This window comes from Gymnoscopelus braueri, assembly GCF_963280865.1.
Source record: "Gymnoscopelus braueri genome assembly, chromosome: 20".
Classification (NCBI taxonomy): domain Eukaryota; kingdom Metazoa; phylum Chordata; class Actinopteri; order Myctophiformes; family Myctophidae; genus Gymnoscopelus; species Gymnoscopelus braueri.
This window is the reverse complement of record NC_137622.1, coordinates 442,590-467,309: the sequence shown is the minus strand read 5'-3', so window position 1 is coordinate 467,309 and position 24,720 is coordinate 442,590. Positions and strand designations below refer to the sequence as shown.

General features: G+C 42.7%; 2 protein-coding genes and 1 pseudogene across 4 annotated transcripts; 1 reads left to right on the top strand and 2 right to left on the bottom strand.

Annotated features, from left to right (window-relative positions):
• Positions 1-1,918: 1,918 nt before the first annotated feature.
• nsdhl (NAD(P) dependent 3-beta-hydroxysteroid dehydrogenase NSDHL) lies at positions 1,919-13,523 on the bottom strand. Its single transcript, XM_080415916.1, has 8 exons — positions 13,469-13,523; positions 12,757-12,827; positions 11,995-12,156; positions 10,908-11,054; positions 7,232-7,360; positions 6,698-6,840; positions 5,413-5,515; positions 1,919-4,027 (listed from the first exon to the last, which is right to left on the bottom strand). The coding sequence occupies exons 2-8, from the start codon at positions 12,775-12,777 to the stop codon at positions 3,695-3,697; spliced, it is 1,038 nt and encodes a 345-aa protein (XP_080272042.1). The 5' UTR covers positions 12,778-12,827; positions 13,469-13,523; the 3' UTR covers positions 1,919-3,694.
• Positions 13,524-13,723: 200 nt separating this feature from the next.
• cetn2 (centrin, EF-hand protein, 2) lies at positions 13,724-20,068 on the top strand. Of its 2 annotated transcripts, none has more exons than XM_080415919.1 (5): positions 13,724-13,807; positions 16,462-16,626; positions 16,742-16,870; positions 17,540-17,677; positions 19,072-20,068. In XM_080415919.1, exons 1-5 carry the CDS (start codon positions 13,787-13,789, stop codon positions 19,159-19,161), a joined length of 543 nt encoding a protein of 180 aa, XP_080272045.1. In that variant the 5' UTR covers positions 13,724-13,786; the 3' UTR covers positions 19,162-20,068. The 2 variants fall into 2 exon arrangements, with proteins under 2 accessions (XP_080272045.1, XP_080272046.1); XM_080415920.1 differs by lacking the exon at positions 13,724-13,807 and adding an exon at positions 15,108-15,348.
• Positions 20,069-20,869: 801 nt separating this feature from the next.
• LOC308076391 lies at positions 20,870-24,718 on the bottom strand (annotated as a pseudogene). Its single transcript, XR_013935021.1, has 5 exons — positions 24,581-24,718; positions 23,640-23,881; positions 23,036-23,137; positions 22,273-22,533; positions 20,870-21,231 (listed from the first exon to the last, which is right to left on the bottom strand). The product of XR_013935021.1 is annotated as an uncharacterized misc_RNA (transcript).
• Positions 24,719-24,720: the final 2 nt, after the last annotated feature.

The window sequence follows — 24,720 nt, the reverse complement described above, 5'->3', positions numbered from 1 at the left end:
AAAAATCGTGAAAATGTGTGCAAATCTTTATATTATAGCACAAAATATTTTGACATGAGGGTTGGCGGCCAAATACATATCATTTTGGGGGTCCTTGACATGAAAACGTTTGAGCACCACTGATATAGCAACATAGGTTTTTCAGAAAACTGTTGGGATTTAGAGGACATTTGTAGAATCAGCCTCAGGTCTAAATGGGTTAACTTCAACCTAAACATCATTAAGACATGTCGCGTCGTGATGGTGGCCTTTCCAAGATGATTACAGCTAGTCGGTTAGCTGAATGCCAGTCATAAATTATTTTCAAAACCTGCCACCGAAACTCTTTGTAGCACGGTATGCAAATGAGATCACGTGTGGGCCGTGTGGCACATAATACAAGCTCACGGGATGAAAAGCAGATGTAAGCGGGGGGGGGGGGGGAGGGACTGTTGATACTCTAACTGTTTATATGAACGAGAGAGATTAAGATTAATGTCTTCTCTGGAAACCTGCACTCGTTCCTCCAAAATGGGTTCCAAACAGCAGTAAATAGATCTTTCCACGCTATAGGACACATTATGCCCTGTTTGAGCTGAGTGGAACCAACCCTAATACACATTTTCAACAAAAAGAAAAGGGGGGGAAAAAATCATCTCACACCCGTCGTGCTTACATTTGCCAAGGGCCCTTTCAAATGTGAACAAAGGTGTGGATGGATGTCGCAACAAATCCAGAACATTCATTATTAACGCGCTTCTGAGCCCACAGTGACACCTGCTCATTTGTCTCAGCGCCACGGAGGAGAAAGCGACAGAGGGAGAAACACAGGTAGAGGCAGAGATTAATACCAGTGACCACACAGAATCTGATAAATAGCATGCGAGAGAGAGAGAGAGAGAGAGAGAGAGAGAGACATACACACACACACACACAGGCAGACAGACAGACAGGTAGACGGGCCGAGACAGAGAGATGATGGAATAAGAAACTGGCAAGTAGAGGTTTCACTCTGCATGTTGGCATGTCTGCTTTCACCTCCCACCACACACACGCACGCACGCACGCACACTGAGATTTGTATTACTATACTTGTGAGGACATCAACAAGCTCGTGCTTGTAGATCTGCTATCTTCGGTGCAAGACACCGGTGCACAACTAAGTATAAATCAGGCATGACTAACAACTAACCCCTAATTGTAGTAAGTAAAGTAAAAGAAAATGTTTCAAACATAAAACAACCATTTATTTTGTGAGAACCAGGAAAACTGTCCTCTCAATGGCTATTTCTCAAATTCGACTATACTTGTGGGAACAGTTGGCCCTCACAAGTATAGTAATACATAGTACACACACACACACACACACACACACACACACACACACACACACACACAAACCAGTCGGGTGGCCTTGCCCAGTGGTTGTGACTCCAGCAGTGAATCATTTGGGTGCTGCTGGCTTAACGTTGAGGAGGGAATGCAAGGTATCTGAACATAACCCCCACCTTCCCACAAAACCACACCACCACACGGAATGACAAACACGCATCAACCAGCCCAGGCGGAAACATCCAACACACACACACACACACATTCTTTGAACCTGGACAACTGCAGCCGGTACGATTATTTTGACTTGTAATTGTTAAATGTAAAGAAAACAATGACTAACTATATGTCAGCTGGAATGTGGAGAAGTCTTGATTGCACTATGATTGCCCTGCCCATCCCATTATTGTAGTTTGACTGCCAACCAACGTTGGTCGGTGTTGTAACTGCTTCACTAGAAAAATAAACTGACACATGCCTTCTCAGTGATGCGTGCATTGCAATGTCGCAACAGCAGCGGAATGCCTATATTAGAGCAATATAAAATAAGGTTTCCATATTCATTAATCAGTAGGTGCCACACATCAGAAATATAGTATATATTTTAATGAAAGCAGTATCAAGAGGAACATATTCCACTGGAATGTATGAATGCAGTTTGAAATTAGGCCTACTAGCACTATTTAAATGTACAGCACATTACAGCGATCTACTGATATGTGTTAGTGCAGTGAACAGATCGGTTATGTTAGCAGGGCTTTATGCCATCTGGTTGTAAGTTCTGTTTGAACATTCACAAGTCTTGTTGTTTTCCCTTCAACCTTACGTCCAGGCTTTCAAGTCAACTGACTGAAACCCGGGAAATGTCTGCTGCCATCTGCTGGTGAGAGGTGGGAGTGTGGGGCGATACGAGGTGACTCACATTCACTTCACAGGTCCATGTAAAAGCTTTTAAAAGCCATCAGCGTCTGTCACCGCGGTGAAGGTTTGTGAACCTGCCAGCTGCTTCAACTTGAGTCGTACCCCTGAAACGTGAACTGCAGCCCATTACGCCCTCCCTCTGCACCGGCAAACCATTACAGTAATGTCCATAATTGCACATGACTCGATAGACCCTTCATCGTTTGATCTTCCACTTCAGGTGTTTTCAACGTGGGGTCCGGAGACCCCCGGGGGGGTCCTTATGAGGGTTTCAGCTAATATAGCATCAAAATCAGTTTAACCCATTCAGGCCTGAGGTTCCGATTCTGCAAAATGTCTTCTAAATCCTAAACGGTTTTCTGAAAAATGTATGTTTCTATATCAGTGGTTCTCAAACTTTTTCATGTCAAGGACCCCCAAAATTATATGAATTTGGCCGCGGAACCCCATCTCAAAATATTTTGTTCCAGGGACCCCCAGAAGCAAAGATTTGAGTTAATGTTTGCTTTAAAAGAATATATATATATATTCAAAGATTTGCACACATTTTCACGATTTTTCAAAAATAGTAGATCTACAAGCTCATAGCGCGGCACCAAGTGTTTTAGCTCAAATCAAAAAATGACACAGATGCTTCTTCAGGTCTTAACTCTCTCAGTGCCACGCCCCGACATATCCCGAGTTTTTCCCGAGTACCCTCAGTGCCAGCACGAGAAATCCCGAGTTTTTACTTTTGACTGTGGTCGCGCTATTCTGTATATTTTTCATGATCACTTTCGCTTCCTGACTACATCAGACTCACCCGGAGCCGGATGTAAAAAAAAAAATTCATTTCCGGGTCACGTTGTTTTTCTCCGGTGATTTTCGTCCAGAATAGGGAAAGTCACGGTTTTTCACACGGTATAAAAAGCGAACGGAGAGGTCCACGTCTACTCTCTTTGGTCTGGGTGACGATCAGTCATCGTAGTCGTGTATCGCATCGTAATTTAGCCTGATCAACGATTGTCAAAAATGTCAACATCCGGTTAGGACCGGATATGACGTGAGCCTGTTTGGGAGGGGGCGAGTGAGCCAGCGAGATCATCAATGTGTCGATTTGTTGCTCTCTACTGGTAGAACTGTATTATGGGTTTAAAACCCCAATCAGATCATTTATTTGAATGAAAAATTACAAAATTAAAAAATAAAAAAAAACGCAAATTCCTGGCAGTTTGGGAGTACTTTATAAAAATACTCTTGGCACTGAAAGAGTTAATGGGTTAACCACTTTAACCCTTTTTTACACCCTAAAAATAGCATATCTACAAGCGCGTAACACGTGGTAGATCTGCTATTTACGAAAATGTATGAAAATAATTTCCTCCTACGGGGGTCCCTGGCACAAAATATTTTCAGATGGGGGGGGGTCCTTCACATGAAAACGTATGAGGACCACAATTCCACCTCCACGTCCGATCCCCCGTCAAGCTCCCTGCCGCAGATGAGGGTAGCTGTCCACCGTGCGGGCGATGCCTTCCTTCAGACTGACCACGGGCGCGTAGCCCATGTCCTCCTTGGCGCGCGCACAGCTGTAGTAGTGGTGCGTGCCGGCCAGCGCCACTCTCATCGGGGTGAAGGTGGGCTTGAACGCCACCAGGGGGCGCAGCACGAGGGCCAGCAGCCACAGGAGGAGAGCCAGTCCGTACACCAGCGCGTAGGGGAGGTGATAGCGGGGCGCGGCGTACCCCAGACCCACCAGGATCTCAGACATGAAGTCCCAGAACCGTATGGGCTCGTCGTTGGTGATGTGGTACGGCTGTGGAGACACGACAACAGGGACAAACAAGACAGTCAGTGAAGAGGCCTTTCCCTGGACCGAGCTTTTCTAAAACCGGTCAACGTTGTCAGTCAGCCTGTCGACATTAGGCGGTGAAAAAGAGGGAGATTGTCTGGGGGTATCAGCTAGGGATCCTACGATTAATCGATCATCATATCGGCTTAAAAAGGCAATATCGGTATCGAACCGATATCAAAATAATGTCGCGGCTTTAGCCAATATTTTATCTTATAATATTTATGTTGGAATGTGAAGCTGAAAAAGCCTTTTGTGATGATGAAGGCTGCAGATTCAAAGCAGTCATTTCTGGGAACTTTAAGTTTAAGAACTTTAAGTTGTTTGAACTAATATGTGGAGGCCGGGCGGGGAGGGTGATGTTGGTCATTGCGCGTACTCCTACGGGCTGGGGGCGGCACCTGTCAGCGGGGAGTGTTGGGCGGGAGGAGTAGGACGAAGGCTCTACGTCCTCCTGGTGGGGGCTCCTCACTGGCAGGTGAGTCAGTAGGATACGACAGCAGTGACAACACAGAAATGTGTGTGGGGAGGAATCAATTGGCATAATAAAAGTTGGGGAGAAAAAGGGGTAAAAAATAATTGGCTACTCTAAATTAAAAATAATAATAATAATAAATATGTGCATGAGTAGGCCTAATAAATCTAATAATAAGAATGCACTGAAGTCTGCAACTGCACCCAGAATCAGTTACTGTATAACAGGTGTACTGGAAACTTGTGTTGCAATATCTGTGTCGTATCAGTCGATTTGACCATGAAATTAATCTGTAATCGGATGACAGATTATGACATCGGCCAATATTTCAATATCGTGCATCACTAGTATCAGCACAACCCCGCCCCCATATAAAATTATAAAATTACACCACAGATTAATGTTATACTTCAGCTATTAAAAAATTGCCAATCTACAAGCTAGCAACTCGGCACAATGCGACCCACTGTAAACTTGAAGATTGGTTATTTTGTGAAAAGATTTTAACATTTTAAAACATTTTTGAGTTTTTTTTATGACATTTTAGAGTTAGAAAGGGGAAGCTCTTGTATCAAGTGAACTGAAATGTAGAAGTATATTATTTGGGAACTGTTTCATCCACTTTCACTTTTCAGCAGCAAACTGAGCAGAGCGGCTTTGAGCAGTGACAAGCAACGCATGTCAGGCAGGGATGTTTGCGCATGCATTCCACGCGAAATAGGGAGATTAATGGGAGACATTTTTAATTGGGAGCACAGCGGGAAACATTATTAAAAAGGGGGAGAGTTCCCGTTGTAGCAGGAGTTTTGGCAGGTATGCACACAGGAGCTGCAGAGGGATGGATGCCTCTCTGGTTAATTCCAGTCTCTCTCACCTTGCCACATATGGGCGAGTCTGGCCTCAGGCGCTCAGCAGCCAAGATATGACCATGAACGACGTTCTCCACGAAGGTGAAATCCACCAGGTTGGTCCCATCACTATAAAGACACAAATAAAAGAGTGAACACCAATGACCACAGAATCTGATAAATAATGCAATTATACCTGTGTCTAATAATACCTAAAATGCAAAAACTAGAAGAGAGAAGCCTCTGTATGTAATGCAACTGGATAAATATAATTCTATTTTGTATTCATCACTTGTATGTTTAAAGAGTTATTAAAGAATTGTCTCGTCATTGCTGGATGAAAATGTATTTTAACTATCATTTTTGTATACTGTTATGTTGTAATCAAATTGCCCTTTTACTGACATTTGTGTGCTGACATATTCAGATCCTGGAGATACTGTTTCACCCATTAAGACCTGGAACGCATCTGTGTCACTTTAGATTTCTTTGGCTATTCAAAAATAGCAGATATACAAGCTCATAGCGCTGCACCGAGTGCCGCGCTATGAACTTGTAGATCTGATATTTTTTTTTTTTTTTTTTTTTCAAAAAACAGTTTTTTAACTGATTTAGAAAACATTTTTAAGAATCGCCTCAGGTCTTAATGGGTTAATAATGACTCATAGCAGATTAGTATGCCAGTTACTGCTCATCCCATCCTCTTGTCATGTTGTAACTTGCTATCTGTATCTTTTGGACTGTCCACTTTCTGTTCCCAGCTAACAAGCATTAGTCACATCATGAAGTACAGTCAGCTGGATTCTTGTCGACGTGTCAAAAAATGTAACGCGTTACCTAAATTCGAAGGGTTTAAATATGTACGACCGTTGGGCCACTGTCGGAAAGCTTCCTCTGGAATAAACCATTTGATTGAATCTCCTATTTGGTTCCACGTTCCTTAATGTTATTATTAACAATTTGATCTTTATTTACAATATTTTTAGATCTATCAGCAGCAAACATTTATTAAAACCCTTCAAATAATAATACTACACTTTATTTGTATAGCACTGAGTGCTTCACACAGCAACAAAGGGAAAAATACGTGAGAATTATAACAAAAGCCTGGAAAACATTGCAAAGGGCACACGTTTGAAGTCTTGGATAAATAATTGTTGTTGGGCTTTTTGCATTATACAGTGACTTTCCTCCCTCTCCATTTTTCATATTGTGGACTTTTGCCTTTCTGGGAACCTTTTTATCTTCCACTTTGTGTCCCGTCTGATTAAACCTCCATCTCTCTCCTACATGTAGGACTTGCTGACTCACCCAATAATGAACTTCATCTTGCCCCTGCGAGCCGTGTCCACTAAAATAGGCACCAGCTGGGGGTCCCGGGGGCCAAAGATGCCATGAGGTCGGATGGCCACCGTAAGGAGACCCTGGTCCTTGTCACAGGCCTCCAGAACCAACTAAAGCCCAAGAACAGAAATACATCCTTTATCACTGAATAAAGAACTATAGTACAGTAAGTTGGGCTGCAACTATCGCTTTCTTTTCTTAGCGAGTATTCAATTGATTACTTTATCAATGAATCAAATAATCGAGAAACAAATCAGCGCAAAAGTAATGTTAATCGATTTTTTTATTAATTAGTCTGATTAACCATGCACTTAAGCTTATATTTCATTGTACAGTGGTGTTGCGCCAAAATAGCCGATCTACGAAGCTCACAAGGTGTTACCTCGTAATTATTTTTTATAATGATTAAATCGATTGCTTTGATTAACTGTTGAACGCCAGTAAGCTAATGTGCAATAAAGTGGGATTTCACCATAAATCCAAGTCTCGGGAGAATCTTACCTTCTCCTGTTCAATCTTAGTCTCTGTGTAATAGTCGATGGGCTTCTTGGCATAGGGGAGGTCCTCTCTCCCATTTTTTATGTCTGTCCCCTCAAAGACCACACTGGCACTGCTGGTCAAAACCAGTTTCTAGCAAAATAAAAAAATATATATTGTATGTTACAATTACATTTGACAGAATTTGGTCAAGAAAATCATTTAAATAACAAAAACGGGTGAACACATAACTATTTGCATGATAAACTAGCATCTAGCAAAAGGTTACAAGAAGGGATAAAAGGAGAAAGGAGTGCTAGGGGGTGAGGTGGAGTCTGAAGAGGTGAGTGCTAGGGGGTGAGTTGGAGGCCTAAGAGGTGAGTGCTAGGGGGTGAGGTGGAGTCTGAAAATGTGAGTGCTAGGGTGTGAGGTGGAGTCTGAAGAGGTGAGTGCTAGGGGGTGAGGTGGAGTCTGAAGAGGTGAGTGCTAGGGTGTGAGGTGGAGTCTGAAGAGGTGAGTGCTAGGGGGTGAGGTGGAGTCTGAAGAGGTGAGTGCTAGGGGGTGAGGTGGAGTCTGAAAAAGTGAGTGCTAGGGGGTGAGGTGGAGTCTGAAGAGGTGAGTGCTAGGGGGTGAGGTGGAGTCTGAAGAGGTGAGTGCTAGGGGGTGAGGTGGAGTCTGAAGAGGTGAGTGCTAGGGGGTGAGGTGGAGTCTGAAGAGGTGAGTGCTTGGGGGTGAGGTGGAGTCTGAAGAGGTGAGTGCTAGGGGGTGAGGTGAGTCTGAAGAGGTGAGTGCTAGGGGGTGAGGTGGAGTCTGAAAAAGTGAGTGCTAGGGTGTGAGGTGGAGTCTGAAGAGGTGAGTGCTTGGGGGTGAGGTGGAGTCTGAAGAGGTGAGTGCTAGGGGGTGAGGTGGAGTCTGAAGAGGTGAGTGCTAGGGGGTGAGGTGGAGTCTGAAGAGGTGAGTGCTTGGGGGTGAGGTGGAGTCTGAAGAGGTGAGTGCTTGGGGGTGAGGTGGAGTCTGAAGAGGTGAGTGCTAGGGGGTGAGGTGGAGTCTGAAGAGGTGAGTGCTAGGGTGTGAGGTGGAGTCTGAAGAGGTGAGTGCTAGGGGGTGAGGTGGAGTCTGAAGAGGTGAGTGCTAGGGGGTGAGGTGGAGTCTGAAAAAGTGAGTGCTAGGGGGTGAGGTGGAGTCTGAAGAGGTGAGTGCTAGGGGGTGAGGTGGAGTCTGAAGAGGTGAGTGCTAGGGGGTGAGGTGGAGTCTGAAGAGGTGAGTGCTTGGGGGTGAGGTGGAGTCTGAAGAGGTGAGTGCTTGGGGGTGAGGTGGAGTCTGAAGAGGTGAGTGCTAGGGGGTGAGGTGGAGTCTGAAGAGGTGAGTGCTAGGGGGTGAGGTGGAGTCTGAAAAAGTGAGTGCTAGGGTGTGAGGTGGAGTCTGAAGAGGTGAGTGCTTGGGGGTGAGGTAGCCTGGTAAACCCTCCCTCCGGAAATCTCATTTCTATTTGATTCCAGGAGTGAGTCTGGCCTGATAGCCCTTTGTGGGGGTTTCTAGTGGAATTACCAGCTAACCGAGCCTATCAGCGTCGTCGCTCATTGTTCTGTGATTGACAGCTTACGTTGGCCAATCAGGTGGCGAGTTCGAGTGAGCCCAAAACACGAACTGCAGCCATCTTTTTCTTGTCCGCTATAATCTCCGCTATTTTTTTACTTCAAAAAGCTCTCTAACTTCTATTTTGAGGCACGGAATTTACTTATAATATATCGTTTGGATAGAATTTAGTTGTTTAACTTCATATATGTGGTCAATTAATCATGACAAAGCCTATTTAAAAATAAAAATTTAGAGAACCGGTAGGGGTGGGCAGTGACACCCATGTATCCGAATAAGGCAACCTATTTTGGCCATGGCTGTCTCAAAAGTCCCGTTGCGTCACATTAGACTGGTGAACTGCTGATTGGCTGAAGGGGAAAAAATATCATTGGCTGAAGGGGTTGTCAGTCAACGGTATTACTTCCGCCCAACTCAGCCTGCAGCCAATATTGCAGAATGGGCGATCAGCCCAGACTCACTCCTGGAATCAAATAGAAATGAGATTTCTGGAGGGAGGGTTTACCAGGCTAGGGGTGAGGTGGAGTCTGAAGAGGTGAGTGCTAGGGGGTGAGGTGGAGTCTGAAGAGGTGAGTGCTAGGGGGTGAGGTGGAGTCTGAAGAGGTGAGTGCTAGGGGGTGAGGTGGAGTCTGAAGAGGTGAGTGCTTGGGGGTGAGGTGGAGTCTGAAGAGGTGAGTGCTTGGGGGTGAGGTGGAGTCTGAAGAGGTGAGTGCTAGGGGGTGAGGTGGAGTCTGAAGAGGTGAGTGCTTGGGGGTGAGGTGGAGTCTGAAGAGGTGAGTGCTAGGGGGTGAGGTGGAGTCTGAAGAGGTGAGTGCTTGGGGGTGAGGTGGAGTCTGAAGAGGTGAGTGCTTGGGGGTGAGGTGGAGTCTGAAGAGGTGAGTGCTAGGGGGTGAGGTGGAGTCTGAAGAGGTGAGTGCTAGGGGGTGAGGTGGAGTGTGAACAGGTGAGACTTCAGGCTACAGTGGAAAATTTGGAGTGAGTCTGTAGTTCTGACTGTAATGTGGAGTTTGTTCCCCAGCTTGGCAGCCAAGAGGGAGAAGAGTCTAGTATGTGTATGTGAGGAGCTTTGGTCACGGTGGTTTAGGGAGGGTTTGAACAGTGTTGTTGGGTACCTGCTGAAACAAATCTCAGGCATCAGTCTTATCAGTTGCCTTATAATAATCAAAACAAATGTTTTGCAAAAATCGTCTTTTAATTATTATCATTACAAACTAATAAAAATAACCCTTGTTGTAAAAAAAACAAACAAAGCTGCCCTTTAAGTAAGTCGTCTTCATCTGTGTGTTGCTAAACTGCACTACTGCTGTTCTGTTGCTTAAGTCTGATTTTGTTAAAACTGTTTTGAAATGTCTTGCTCTGCTGTTGCTGCACATGACTGTTCTGCTTACGAAAAAATAAATGGTGTCAAAGGGTGATAGAAAGCATGGGGTGTTGGCAGGCAGCTAGGGAATGAGATTGTGAAATCAAAGTTTGCAAGAGTCAGACCTAATCATCTTCTAAAGGGCTCTACTGTCAGAAATGTGACTGAAGCAGTAAAAAAATTCCAATTTGCATATCTTTGCTGCCTGACAGAAACCTCATATCGCATTATTTAAATTTTTGGATTTTTGTCCTACAAGAGTGCCACACAAAAGCAGCCAAAATAGCAGATCTACAAGCTCACAATGCGTCGCGATGTGACGCGTTGTGAGCTTGTAGATCGGCTATTTTTTTCTATTTTATAAAAGGTTTTTAAAGTGAAAGTTAAAATGGTTACGCGTGGCTGTGGGTTGTAAAATAAGCAAGAGCAGTTGACTAAATAATAACTACTGTACATTGGATCCATTGGAACACAGGCTCTTTTTCCACTTCCTGAATAGTAACAGTTTCGGATAGGGATGCACCCATATATCTGTATCGGTCGATATTTGCCTCGCTGACTGCCATCAGCATATCAGCAAATAAGTTGACATTCAATCACTGACGGCAGTATAGCCGATATTTATCTGTTATTGTAGTGACCCAGCCTGTCAAGCTTCTGAACAGTAATTTTTTTCTATAATGAACATTGCATTTGTCCCTAGTTTTGGACATAATACACCCGACAGCAACAATGTGGTCCCACCTGTACTCCGGCCTCTCTGCAGGCCTCAATCACAGTGCGAGTTCCCTGGATGTTCACCCTGTGGAACAGAGCCCGGTCATCGCTGGCAGGGGCCGGGGAGGCACAGTGAAACACCAGAGACACCCCCTTTAGAGCTGGCAGCAGAGCCTGCGACACGCACGCACGCACACACACACACACACACACACACACACACACACACACACACACACACACACACACACACACACACACACACACACACACACACACACACACACACACACACACACACACACACACACACACACACACACACACACACACACACACACACACACGACATTTTACATGACGATTAGAATCAGAATCAGAAGAATCAGTTTTATTGTCACATCACAGGTTTACAAGGTAAAAAAGTGGGTGAAATTCTTTTTTGTACATCGTTCCCATCGCAACGTTAGTTTCCATAGAAAGAAGAGGGGGGGGGGAGAAGAAGAGGGGGGCAGGTGGGAAGGAGATCAAAAACAAGAGAGCAACAGAAGGCCAGACAAGTTATCTACATATTTACAAATTACCTGAGATAATAAAAAAAACTAAAGAACTAAACTAAGGTGCCTGAGCATAGCAGCAATGTATTGTATACTGTGCATGTTATACTTATACTGTGCATGATAGACAAAGGACGTTAAGGTGCTTAGAGGAAAAGGAGCACAATAATTATTAATTGTCACACTAATAATTGCGATTAACATAAAAATTACATTTCTGTTTTGGCTTTGAATATATATAGATATGACACATGACCTAAATATACAAAGAAATTACTGACATATTTAATAACTTTATACTTTAAAACAACATTAATAGTGGAAATAGCAGCTCTACAATGCGACACGTTGCTATTTCCAATATTTTTGAGAATGTATGAACATCTTTCAACGTGGAAACGATTATGAAGATCATGCCAAATGATTGTGATTATCTCAAATAATTGCGATTAGGCAATTATGTAATAATTGTGACAGGCCTAACACACACACACGCATTCAAGTTTCACTGCCAGTGGCCTTGTAGCTCACCAGGAGACAAAGGGGAGGTGACCCACCTGTTTGTCACACAGGTCCCCCTGGTAGAAGGTGACACCGGGCAGATCGTAGCTTTGTCGGATGTCAAAGATGGACACAGAGTAACCACGCTCCAACACCTTCTCCACCAGGTGTCTGCCCAGGAACCCTGAGCCACCAACGACTGCACACCTTTTACTACCCTATATATATGAGAGAGAGAGAGAGAGAGAGAGAGAGAGAGAGAGAGAGAGAGAGAGAGAGAGAGAGAGAGATGAATTGGTTGATTGAATAGGTTTTGTACACGTCGCGCCAAATGCAGTCCATTAAACATTCAACACAGACACACAGACAGAGACAGAGAGAGAGACAGACAGACACAAAGAGAGAGAGACAGACAGACACACACACACACACACACACAGACACAAAGAAAGAGACAGACAGACAGACAGACACACACACACACACACACACACACACACACACACACACACACACACACACACACACACACACACACACACACACACACACACACACACACACACACACACACACACACACAGTGCGAGCCAGAGAGAGAGAGAGAGAGAGAGAGAGAGAGAGAGAGAGAGAGAGAGAGAGAGAGAGAGAGAGAGAGAGAGAGAGAGAGAGAGAGAGAGAGAGAGACACACAGACAGACAGACAGACAGAGTGCGAGCCAGAGAGATGGAGAGAGGGTTTTAAACCGTAGCTCGTTAAACTATCACATAAACATTACCGTGATGACGCAAGTAGATAAATAATGCTGTATATCTCACCGGTCGAACACGTGTGGTCATGGTGATGATTTACACGTCAAAGGTCGTCAACAGGTTAACTGATGGTCGCACTGGAGAGAGACAAACTTGCAGTCAGTTGACAAGATGCAGTGGTGTAAAGTAACTAAGTACATGTACTCAAGTACTGTACTTATACAATTTTGAGGTATTTTTTACTTTTACTCTACATCTCAGACTGTACTTTTACTCCACTACAATTATTTGAAAACTTTAGTTACTAGTTACTTTGTAGATTGTGGTTATTATTACAAAACATAGAGTAACCACTTCAGCCCTATGTCGGCCATTTGAAAATAGCAGATCTACAAGCTGTAGCTTATAAATCTGCAAATTTCAAAATATTTTTGTACATTTGAAAATTGTGAAATGGGACATTCTGCATAATGAGTACTTTCTACTTTTGGTACTTTAATTACATTTTGATACCAATACTTTTGTACTTTTACTCAAGTGAATTTTGAATTCCGGGACTTTTACAGTTGTAACAGAGTATCTCTGCATCGCAGTATTGATACTATTACTTAAGTAAAACATGTGAGTACTTTTCCCACCACTGCATTTATTTTGAACAACACGTAGCACTGAATGCTAAAATGGTGCTCATTCATTACAATGTGCCAAGCTCACATTAATAATAGTCCACACTTTAGTTTAAAATCCCAATATTAAATGTAAAACATGAATATTTTACCTGCTGCCAGACCAGAACACCATGTAATGAAACCGAACCCGCGCACAGTCCAATGAGCAGGGTATGAGCTGAGTGCAGGACGTTCTACCATTGGACGAGCTGCAACCCGCCCACTTGTGCACAGCCAATCGTGAGAGGCATACGTCATGGAACGCCACTAGTTGGACCAATCGGAGGTGTCACGCTCACTATTCCCCCACCCCCTTACTTGTTGTAACCACGCCCCTAGTGTTGTTGTAGATTGAAAATCCCATACGCCCGAAGGACGGTGCGTCCGTCGCACTCACTGTGATTGGCTGCCTGGTTGTCAGGGCAACGATGGTTTTCGTTGAGATGAATGTAAATATTATTTATACTGAAAAATTATACTATCTTGTTTTTAAATACATTTATATTTTATAACTGTCTACCTACGTAATTGTATACAAACCTTTTTGGGAGAGAAAATTATAGTTTATAAATGAATCATGGGCTCTTCTCAGTATTTGAATGCCATGGAGGTGAGGGGGTGCTTGCCAAAAATAAGAAGAAAGAAGATCTATAAACTAACAACGCGTCCCATCGCGACGCGTTGTTAGTTCATTCATAGATCTGTTCTTTTTTTAACCTCATCACTAGTACATCGGGAAAGCCTGGTTTTGTGGTTTACATTTACTGTTCACTAATCATATCCGGTTTAAAGCCCGCTTTCTATATCCGGTCATTTCCACGACAACACATGCACGTAAACAAGACCGTTTCCGTATCCGCTCTGGACCGGATCTGCAAACCAAACCACACAGAGTGAATGTCCTTCAAAACGCTCTGTGATCCCGTGACTTCACACGACCAATCACTTTTGTGCCCGTTTTCTTGTGGCTTTGATTTGCACCGCTTCGTGTACCTGTGTGGTATGATATGGAAGCATATGTGACTAATTTGAATTGAAAATGCATATTTGAAAATTTAACTGAAATATATATCCTTTTTCATGTTCATGGTGTCATTTTCAAGGCATTTTTGAGACATAATTAACATGCTGGATGAAGTAGTCCTGAAACATGTCATGACTGTCATATAATATTATTATATGACAGTTATGGATGAACTTCAACCTGGTGTTTGCATTTTCTTCCTTTTTGGCCCGTACATCTACATTAACGTTCAAATGTAAAGTATAAAGTGCTTAACCCACGGACACGGATGTTAAAATTATGTACGGACCTTCAGAAATACCCGTATCTTCCGTATTGTTCAATAAAAAGCATTTTAATCCGATTGGTGGCCATTTCTCTTCGTATTTTCGCCAAATGCTTTCAACTACACGACCCCATTGGTTGGGAGGTGTATTGCACTCTAGTACGTTATAACTCTATGAGAAAATGGCCACCAATCCGATTAAAATGCTCTTTATTGAACAATACAGAATATACGGCTACCTTTGAGGCCCCGTACATAATTATAACATCCGTGGCCATGGCATAAGCACTTTATATTTTAAATTTAAACTTTTATGTAGATGTACGGACCAAAAAGGGAAGATGTGCAAACACTAGTTTGCAGTTCATCCATGACTATCATGTATCAGGTCTATGCCGGGCGTCAAGGATTCTCAAAGCGAACGCACCTCCAGCACCACAGCTCATAGCGGTAGGTAGGTGGGTGCGTGGATTTGATCAATAAGAAGAACCTGTTCCAGTTTGCTATGAGCTGCAAAACGTTTAATTTCGTGGCATTTGTAAAGGCGTTGCTGGAGAAACAGATTTAAGAGGTTCCAGGGAAGAAAAGAAAAAGAAGACATTATTTTTTGATCTGTATATTTACACGTGCAACCGATGAAAAAGGAGAAACAGTTTCATCAATATCATCATCTCCCTTTACATCTAGCTACGTAAATAATGGTGAGTGAAATTGTTTATGATCATTAGATGACGGGTTTAATAGGCCTGCTTTCTTTCGGGCCAGGTGCATGTAAGCATGTTATTAAGCCTGTATACAGACAGATCGCTGTATAATAACCAGCTGGCTGTGGTAAACACTATAGTACAGTCAAGGTAAATGTCTTATTTCATGGCTGCAGCCTCTCTTACTCATCCCATCTGCTCAGATCACGTGGCTCATGTCATCTCATCTGTTCTCTTTCACCAGTGCAGCTGTGGTGCACACATCCCTTCTATTAACAAGTGCTTGCTTACTGTAAAAGTAGCAATACCACTATTAGAAATACTACTAAGTAAAGGTCTTGTATTCTACAATGTACTTGAGTAAAAGTACAGATATATTGGCATAAAAATGTATTACAGCACCAAAAGTAAAAGTACAATAAGATATTTTAAAAAAATGATCAACCACCACTGCCCCCCTCCCCCTACACACACACACACACACACACACACACACACACACACACACACACACACACACACACACACACACACACACACACACAATATTTGCCTCTGAGATGTAGTAGAGTAGAAGAATATAATGTATCCAAAAACAAAAAAATCTCAACTAAAGTAAAAGTACCTTGGCGCCGATGGCCTTGTTGTTAAGGCGCATACCACATAGGCTCTAATGCAGCCTGACAGCAAGTCGCAGGTTCGATTCCCGAGCCTGGCGACCTTTGCTTCGTGTCACTCCCAGTCTCTCTCTCTCTGTTTCCTGTCACTCTCTCCACTGTACTATCCAAACAAAGACAGAAAAGCCCCAAAAAATTTTAAAGTAAGTAAATGTACCTCAAAGTTGTACTTGAGTAAATGTACTTAACCCATTAAGACCTGGAACGCATCTGTGTCACTTTAGATTTCTTTGGCTATTCAAAAATAGCAGATCTACAAGCTCATAGCGCGGCACCGAGTGCCGCGCTACGAGCTTGTAGATCTGCTATTTTTGAAAAATCGTGACATTTCTTTAAAAATATTATTTTCTGCTAGGATTTAGATTTTTTTTTACGAATCGCCTCAGGTCTTAATCCACCACTGCTTTTTCACTTGTTCTTCTGTGCTCTCTAGGCGACCATTGCAAAGAGGCCGTCCTTGCAGGGCCCAGTACCGCCTCCCAGGAAGAAGACCAGCCCCAAACCAGAGCTGACAGAGGAGCTGAAGCAGGAGATCAGGGAGGCCTTTGAGCTGTTTGACACAGACGGCTCCGGACACATCGACGTTAAGGAGCTCAAGGTAAAAGGACCCACACACTAGGTCACAATCTGCTGTTAGATGGAGGCAGGTATTCCTGCAGACCAGATCAATCTGTGTCAGCCTAATGACTGTACATGTCTGGTGCTCTGTACAGGTTGCAATGCGAGCCCTGGGGTTCGAACCAAAGAAAGAAGAGATCAAGAAAATGATCAGTGAAGTGGATAAGGACGGGACAGGAAAGATCTCATTCGCTGACTTCCTTACTGTCATGACACAGAAGATGGTAGGTGTACATTAATGGATGGTTGTTCTTTCTTTGAATCCTTTATCCTTTTATTTAACAAGGGTAAATCACCTTGAGATTTTTATCTCTTTTTCAAGTGAGTCAATCTCGGAACCCATCTGCAAAAAAAAAATATATATATATATATTCCCTGTGTAGAGACCGGATGTCGGCCCGTCGGATGTCGGCTCCTTCAGCCCTCCTCCTCCGGTGGTGCTCCTTTGTTTTAATTCCTAATAACAACAACCATACTCGTCACGTTGTAATGCGAGTTGCCGACAGATTCAGCAGCGGAGCTCTGAATCTGTCTTGAGAGAGTACATCCCAGTATAACCACAGTACTACAATGTTACATCCCAGTACAACCGTAGTACTACTCAGTCTGCTACATCCCACTCACGCTGGGCAAGACCTAGCTGGTTGAGTGTTTAAACGGAGGTTTCGGCCACAACCTTTAGGCGGCCGCTGTCACATTACCTGTAACCATAACAGTCACAGGCATACACTGAGGTCTGAGCTGACGAGAATAACTTTAATAATCTGAACAGTGGTTGCGGAGTCATCACATTCCTTTTCGGCAGTGTTTGCTATTTTTCGCAACGTTAACAGCAGGTGAATGTGAATCTGCTGAACGTGAATGAATGTAAAAGGTGTGCTCTCTCAATTCAGGCTGAGAAGGACTCCAAAGAGGAGATCCTGAAAGCGTTCCGCCTGTTCGACGACGACGAGACTGGGAAGATCTCCTTCAGGAACCTGAAGAGAGTCGCCAAGGAGCTGGGAGAGAACCTCACTGACGAGGAGCTGCAGGTACAAATGAACGCACACACGTTTAAAATCAGTGCTTGCTGCCCGGGTTGTAAACAGGCTAGGAGTGTGTTGTTGACCCGTCCTGGCGGAGACCTGCGCCCCGAGGAGCACACTTTTCTAGTCTGGTATAATGTATCTCCTCGGCTATTATAGTCACATGGTTACAGGTTCTATTTTATACTTTTTCAAAAACAGTGAAAAGTGCGTACAAACACACAACGTGTATCAATTTGGAGTCCTTGACATGAAAATGCTAAGTCAGTGGTTCTCAAACCAGTGGTTCTCAAACCTTTCCGCTTCAGTACCCCTTTCCCTGATTTCTGAATACGGACTACAACATTTTACTTAAAGAACAACAAGAGAAAACCACAGCTAGCACATGATGCTATGAATGAAGGACAACCCACCTTTTGAAGAATTAAATATTGCAAATAAGAAATGGAGTGAAAGAGTTGCAAATAGTGCTTCCTGAGCAGATATATGTTAATGGTGACCATAGCATTTCACTAAGTCCTTTGATCAATATGTTTTGGTCAATATGTTCAAATAACGTGCAAATAAGTATTGCTTTCTATCCAACAGTTGTGCTAGTCAAGTTTTTGATTTAATTTGGTTTAATACTTTACAGCTCAGCAGATTCAGACAAAGTTTGTCAATGTTTTATCATTAAACATAACAGTAAAATAAATTCTTCCATTTAACACTTTCTCTCACATACCCCCAAACACTGGTCTAAATAAAGCTAAAATTGTCAAATCTTCTCTGTCGGGTGGAAACCTCATACTGTATGTCCAAAACTGTTACTTTTCAGGATTCAATTACAAAAATAGCAAAAGTAGCAGATCTACAAGATCGAAACTACTTGTTGTTAACTAGTTGTACGAACGCTTGTTTTCTATTGTTGTATTGTTTATTGGATCTTGTTTAGTCGATACACTTATTTGTTTTAGCTCATGCTCATTTGATTTAGCTATTTTGTCTCATCTGTTTAACGAAATAGGTAGCTGATATATTGCACTTTTACCTTAGCGCTAGGTATACTCTTGGTTGCTTGTTTTTGCAGAAAATGCACTTAAGACTTCTGGTGATTAGTAGTTTTCGTTCCCTACCTATGTTGAATACACTTATTGTAAGTCGCTTTGGATAAAAGCGTCTGCTAAATGACTGTAATGTAATGTAATGAAACGCATCGCTTCGTGACGCATTTTGAGTTTGTGGATCTGCTATTTTTTTATGCTTTTTGTGATGCTGTAGTATGATGAAGTAGGGCAGTAACTTACAAAAAAAACACAAAAGGTTAGAATATGGAGAGACGGAAACAAAATATAAATGTTTGCTGGCTGCCTGCTCCTCTCAGTTGCCTCACAACACCTTTTATTCTGTTCCATTCACAGGAAATGATCGAGGAAGCAGACAGAGACGGAGACGGGGAAGTGAGTCAGCAGGAGTTTCTGCGCATTATGAAGAAGACCAGTTTGTACTGAGACACAGTGTGATGTGAGGGTCAGCTTCTGCAGGTCCTATACCACTGAACCACATGAGCCCTAATGCCCCCATTCTGGGACGAAGGTCCTGCGAAAATGGCCGATTTATTGTAGATCGGCTATTTTCGCTATGCTACACTGGCGTACGTTGTGTATTTTATTAAGCATATTACTAAGTATATTAGACTATTTTGGAGAATTTTCCTACCCAAACATGCCCAAAATAGGGGCACCAGGGTTAAATCATTATCTTTCCTTATCAGTCGTTTCTCAGTTCAAAGCACTGCAGTCAATCATCACAGTGAAAGGAAGGAAGTAGTTGACGGACTTGGATCTGGTCAAATGCCAAATAATTCTTCTCATTTGTGTATTAATGTATTAGAGAAATGCAGCAGTGTGGAGCAGTCTCACCTTCACACTGCAATGCAAGGTAGCTGTTTACTTGTATTTTAGTAATGCTGCATATCTAAAAAAGAAAAAATACATTCCATATTTGGAAAAAGTGAGTATTCTCGTGCCCTTTGTTGTCAAGTTGTACATTTATTTAAGACAGTGCCTGCCTGAATATGGTAACAATTTACACTACAATAATAACAATGTTTTGCTTTATGCTGGTGTCAAATTGAGCTTATCTCTGTGCCATATTGTAAAGGCTAAATTATACACCTTTGCATGACTCTTCTGTCCAGAAACTCTTGTGGATAGGGTCATACAATGAAGTATAAATTATCCTTTAGTGTTCCATCTGTAATGTTAAAAGGGTTTATGTTTACAGCTCCACTGTTGTGCATTTTGTCTGCAAGATATTGCATCATTTTTTAAAAAGGATGACATTTAAAAGGTTGCTGCTGTTAGCTAAATTGTGGTGTTGCTAGCCTGCTAGATATCCTCATAATTGTGTGTGTGTGTGTGTGTGTGTGTGTGTGTGTGTGTGTGTGTGTGTGTGTGTGTGTGTGTGTGTGTGTGTGTGTGTGTGTGTGTGTGTGTGTGTGTGTGTGTGTGTGTGTGTGTGTGTGTGTGTGTGTGTGTGTGTGTGTGTGTGTGTGTGTGACCTCAGTGCTGCTCTTGTGTTTGTGCCTGATTCTCTTCAAGGATTGATCCTTGAGCGTCACAATCAGAGAGGCTGACAAATGTCTCTGACCTGTTTGTATTGGATATTTGTACCTTCTTTGTGTATCTACAGTAGCATGTTTTCTCCACACTATTCTTCAATGTTTTGTACAAAACGTGGTAACTGCACGTGCAGATATACCGTATTAGTACATATATTATACATGAATATTTAAAGTACAATTAAATAATCAAACAAATAAGCAGTTTTGTGTGTGTCATTGTGATCATCTTTATTATTATGTAAGAATCTCATCTAACCCTGAAGCTACATTATCAGTTATATCAGACATTATTTGCTCAGTGGCTGAAATTGATTTTGTGTCATCACATTGACTCAGCTACATAAACCTTGAAAAACATTGAACATGTGCAGACAGACAGACAGACAGACTGCTCCCACACACAAAGACAGTATTGTCATTATTAAAGCAATAAAGGTATGTATTCCAGCTGTCTGGGGGGGATGCAAGCATGGGCTTTGCATTCCGAAGGCAAGGCACAGTATATAATAACAGCCCCATAAATACAAATCCCTGCGTTGTATATCGCATTGGTTCTCAAAGTGGGGTCCGTAGAAATAGAATAGTAGTAATATCTAGCTCCTGTTGTGCACGGCGCGGTTCCTCTTCATGCAGCTGGCTGTCTGTAATATCCTCTGCTGCAGCTCTCGTGAGCGGTACCCGTACACCAGTGGGATGAGCGATATTCCCAGGTTGTAGGTGACAACGGCCACAATGTCCAGGGCGTCGCAGTGCATGTAGCGGGGGATCAGGTAGCTCTCCATGACCAGAGGGACCGAGTAGAAGACCATCTGAGTGGCCTGGAGAGTCAGAGTGACCCCTGCCCGCTTGGTCCGGAGCGAGCCTCCGCCGGCGCCGCTCCTGGTGTCCCAAAACACCATGAAGAAACAGCCAGGATGGTCAGGTAACAGGTGGGGAGTAACACTCCGGTTCCCACCTGGCCAGTGGTGGAAGAAGTATACTCAGATTATTTACATAACGTTGCTGTCGGGCAGAAACTTCTTATCTGCAAATTTTAACTTTTTGTGTTTTTTCGTAAATTGATGCCCTACTTGATCATACTAGAGCGTCACACAAAAGCATCAAAAGTTGCAGATCCACAAGCTCGTCGATCTTGCTACTTTTGTTGTTTTTGAATTTGAATCCTGAAAAGTTACAGTTTTGGACATATGAGGTTTCCACCCGACAGACGAATACCACTATAAAAATACTAAAAGTCCTGTATTGTATACATTTTACTTGGGTAAAAGTACAAACGTATTGGCATCAGAATATACTTACAATACCAAAAGTAAAAGTACAAATTGTTTTGTCTTTCAAAAGAATTGCTGATCCATAAGCTCATAAAGGCATCACGATGCGATGCATTGTGAGCTTGTAGATCCGCTATTTCTATATAACAGCCGAAGTAAGACATAGGGCTTAAGTGGTTAATGTATGCTTTCTAACAATAATCTAAATCTGCAAAGTAATGGTGACTAAATCTGTCAAATAATTGTAGTGGTGTAAAAAAGAAAAGTAACATTTTTGCCTCTGAGATGTAGTGGAGAAGAAGCATAGAAAAATGAAAAAAAAGGGGTCCCTCAAAATTGCACTTAAAAGCCTCACAATGTAACTTCTTTTAAATTAATAAAATGTAATTTTGTCCAATCTGTATGGTAGATAGAGTATGTTAACTTATACAATTGGAGTGGTTGTATTTTGTCTCCCTGCTCTTCTATTGAGACATTTACATCGTGTCAAAGGTCATGTCTCACCTCGACACAGCATCTGACAATTTTTTTTACCTGATGGTCAATATTCAATTTATCCCCCGAGCAAGCAGGCCAGCTCTATTAGCTCAATGGTAAAAAAGAATCTGCACTTTTGCGCAGGAAACCGGGTTCAAATCCGGGGTAGAAGAGGAAAGTTACATAGTGCTGCTTTAAGTACAGTACTGTAATAAATGTACTTAGTTACTTTCCACCACACTGCCCACCTGGCAGAAAAGGAGCAGGGGGGAGGCGGGCGTCAGGCAGGGTGCGAGGATGAGCGTGCGGCAGCGAGGAAGGTTGGTGTGGATGTGGAGCGCGTTCAGGCCGAAGCACAGAGCCAGGCTGCCGAGCAGAGCGGACAAGGTCCAGACCACCGCCAGCACCGCTCCCTTCCACCGGGTGCACGGCAGGAGCTCGTAGCGCAGTGGACACTTGATGGCCATGCAGCGATCCACAGCCAGCAGTGTGCTCAACAGGAGCTCTATCTGTAGACCGAGAAATACATATACGCTGTATTAAAGGCCTGGCTCCAGCCCCTGAATGCTAGCCTGGCGTAGGTCTGGTGAAGCTAGGTTGAAAATCTAACCGGCCCAATGGGGATGGGGATGATCAAGTATGAACCAATCGCCAAAGAGTCCCACTTTGGCCACGCCCCCATCTCAGAAAACGGCTGCACTGAGAGGGAAAGTTAAATGTTAAATGTCACTTTTAAGTTAGATGTTCTGAAATAGAAACTTTAATGTTTTTCCGTTTGAATAGAAAATATTGCACTTTTTTGACAAAATATCGGTCAAAACATCGGTAATCGGTGGTCTATTACTCTCCAAAATATGAATTGGCATCAGACCCAAACCTGGCATCGATTGGGCTGTAAAATTTATGTCTATAATCTGTACAATGTTGTAATGAGGAGACATATTATAATTACATGTGATGTTATATAAGATATAAGGATTTTGCAAAGGATTTTGCATCATTTTAACAAACCAGGTTGAGGGTTCCTGAAGCAGCAGAGAAGACGATACACTGGACTACAGGAAGACCCTGCTGGGACAACAGAAGCACAGACTCCACTGTCCACACCAACAGCTGAAAGAACCAGAGAAGAAACAACACAACCAGGTGCTCACAGGAGGAACAAGTAGCCTAGTTAAAAGTATCAGAGGTGCTCCTGGATCAAACGGGATAAAACATGAAATAACATAATAAAGGCCTTTTCCTCCTTTTATTATTGAGTGCCCGGTTCCTCTGTTTTTTCACAGCTGAAAAAAATTTACTGGGAGATGTATCATCAAAAATCAATGTAATAATATAAAGAAACTATGTGTTATCATTCCAGATCATAATCTTAATGACATTTTATATACTCTAATGATGATTTCTAATAATTATGTGATGTGTTATATGGTAGCAGCAATAATAGTTATGATGCGTGAATGCACGCGTGCACATAGTGTGTGTGATAGTGTGTGTGTGATTGTGTGTGTGTGTGTGTGTGTGTGTGTGTGTGTGTGTGTGTGTGTGTGTGTGTGTGTGTGTGTGTGTGTGTGTGTGTGTGTGTGTGCGTGCGTGGGTGCGTGTGAGTACTTACTTGGAGGTCGTCGCAGCAGAGGAGGTGCGTGAGCAGGAGAAATCGTGTGTGTGTGAGGAGCGATGGGGACTGGGTGACGGCCATCAGCAGAGGGATGCTGAGCATGGTGTTGAGGCTGAAGCTCACGCAGTGGCTGACCACTTTGATCAGGTAGAAGACGTTGGAATCAATCTGGGTCTGGGACAGGAGGTCTGACACATTGCAGGGGCTCTCCATCACATCCAGCTGCTCCCCTCACCTGACTTCATAACACAACGATGATCATGCATTATAGTGGGATTCTAAGTCACCATAAGTGGTCATTGGGTGCTTTAACCCATTAAGACCTGAGGCGATTCTTAAAAATGTTTTCTAAATCCTAACAAATAGCAGATCTACAAGCTATGTATATCTGCTATTTTTGAATAGCCAAAGAAATCTAAAGTGACACAGATGCGTTCCAGGTCTTTAAGTAAAGTAATGACATTCCTGAATGGTTGGCATAAACCTTTTGTTTGGTCTCTTGATTTAAACCACTTAAAGTGACTTATAATCACACTATAATGAATTATAACAGTGGTTATAATGATTTATATAAATATTAGAATGTATTACAACGATGAGAATTATAATACACTATGATCCTGCACAAAATAAAAAGTGATTGTCCAGCAATTTTGAATTGACATGTATACTTTACCTAGTAATTATAAATAGCTTTTTAATGTATTATGATTACATTGTCAGTACTTATGAATGCTTATAACGATAATTATACAGTGTTATAAGCAGATTACAATACATGTACACTACCTTATAAGTCCTTATAATGCATTATAGACATGGGATGCATAGCAAGTGTTACAGAATTATCAAAACAAGTCTCCTTGGTGTGCTTTCTTAAAATCAAATAGTTTCCTTATTTCAAAAGTCAGCCAGATTAACAGTAGTGGAGTACTCACCATCAGATGTGTATCACAGTTGTGAAGCCTTCTTGATCATCCAATACCCTGGCAAATATTCAACTCATATCCCTCTCGTCCAGAAAGCCTCTACTTCTACTGAAGCTTTGTGTCCACAAGCTGAACCAGGAAGACCTGTG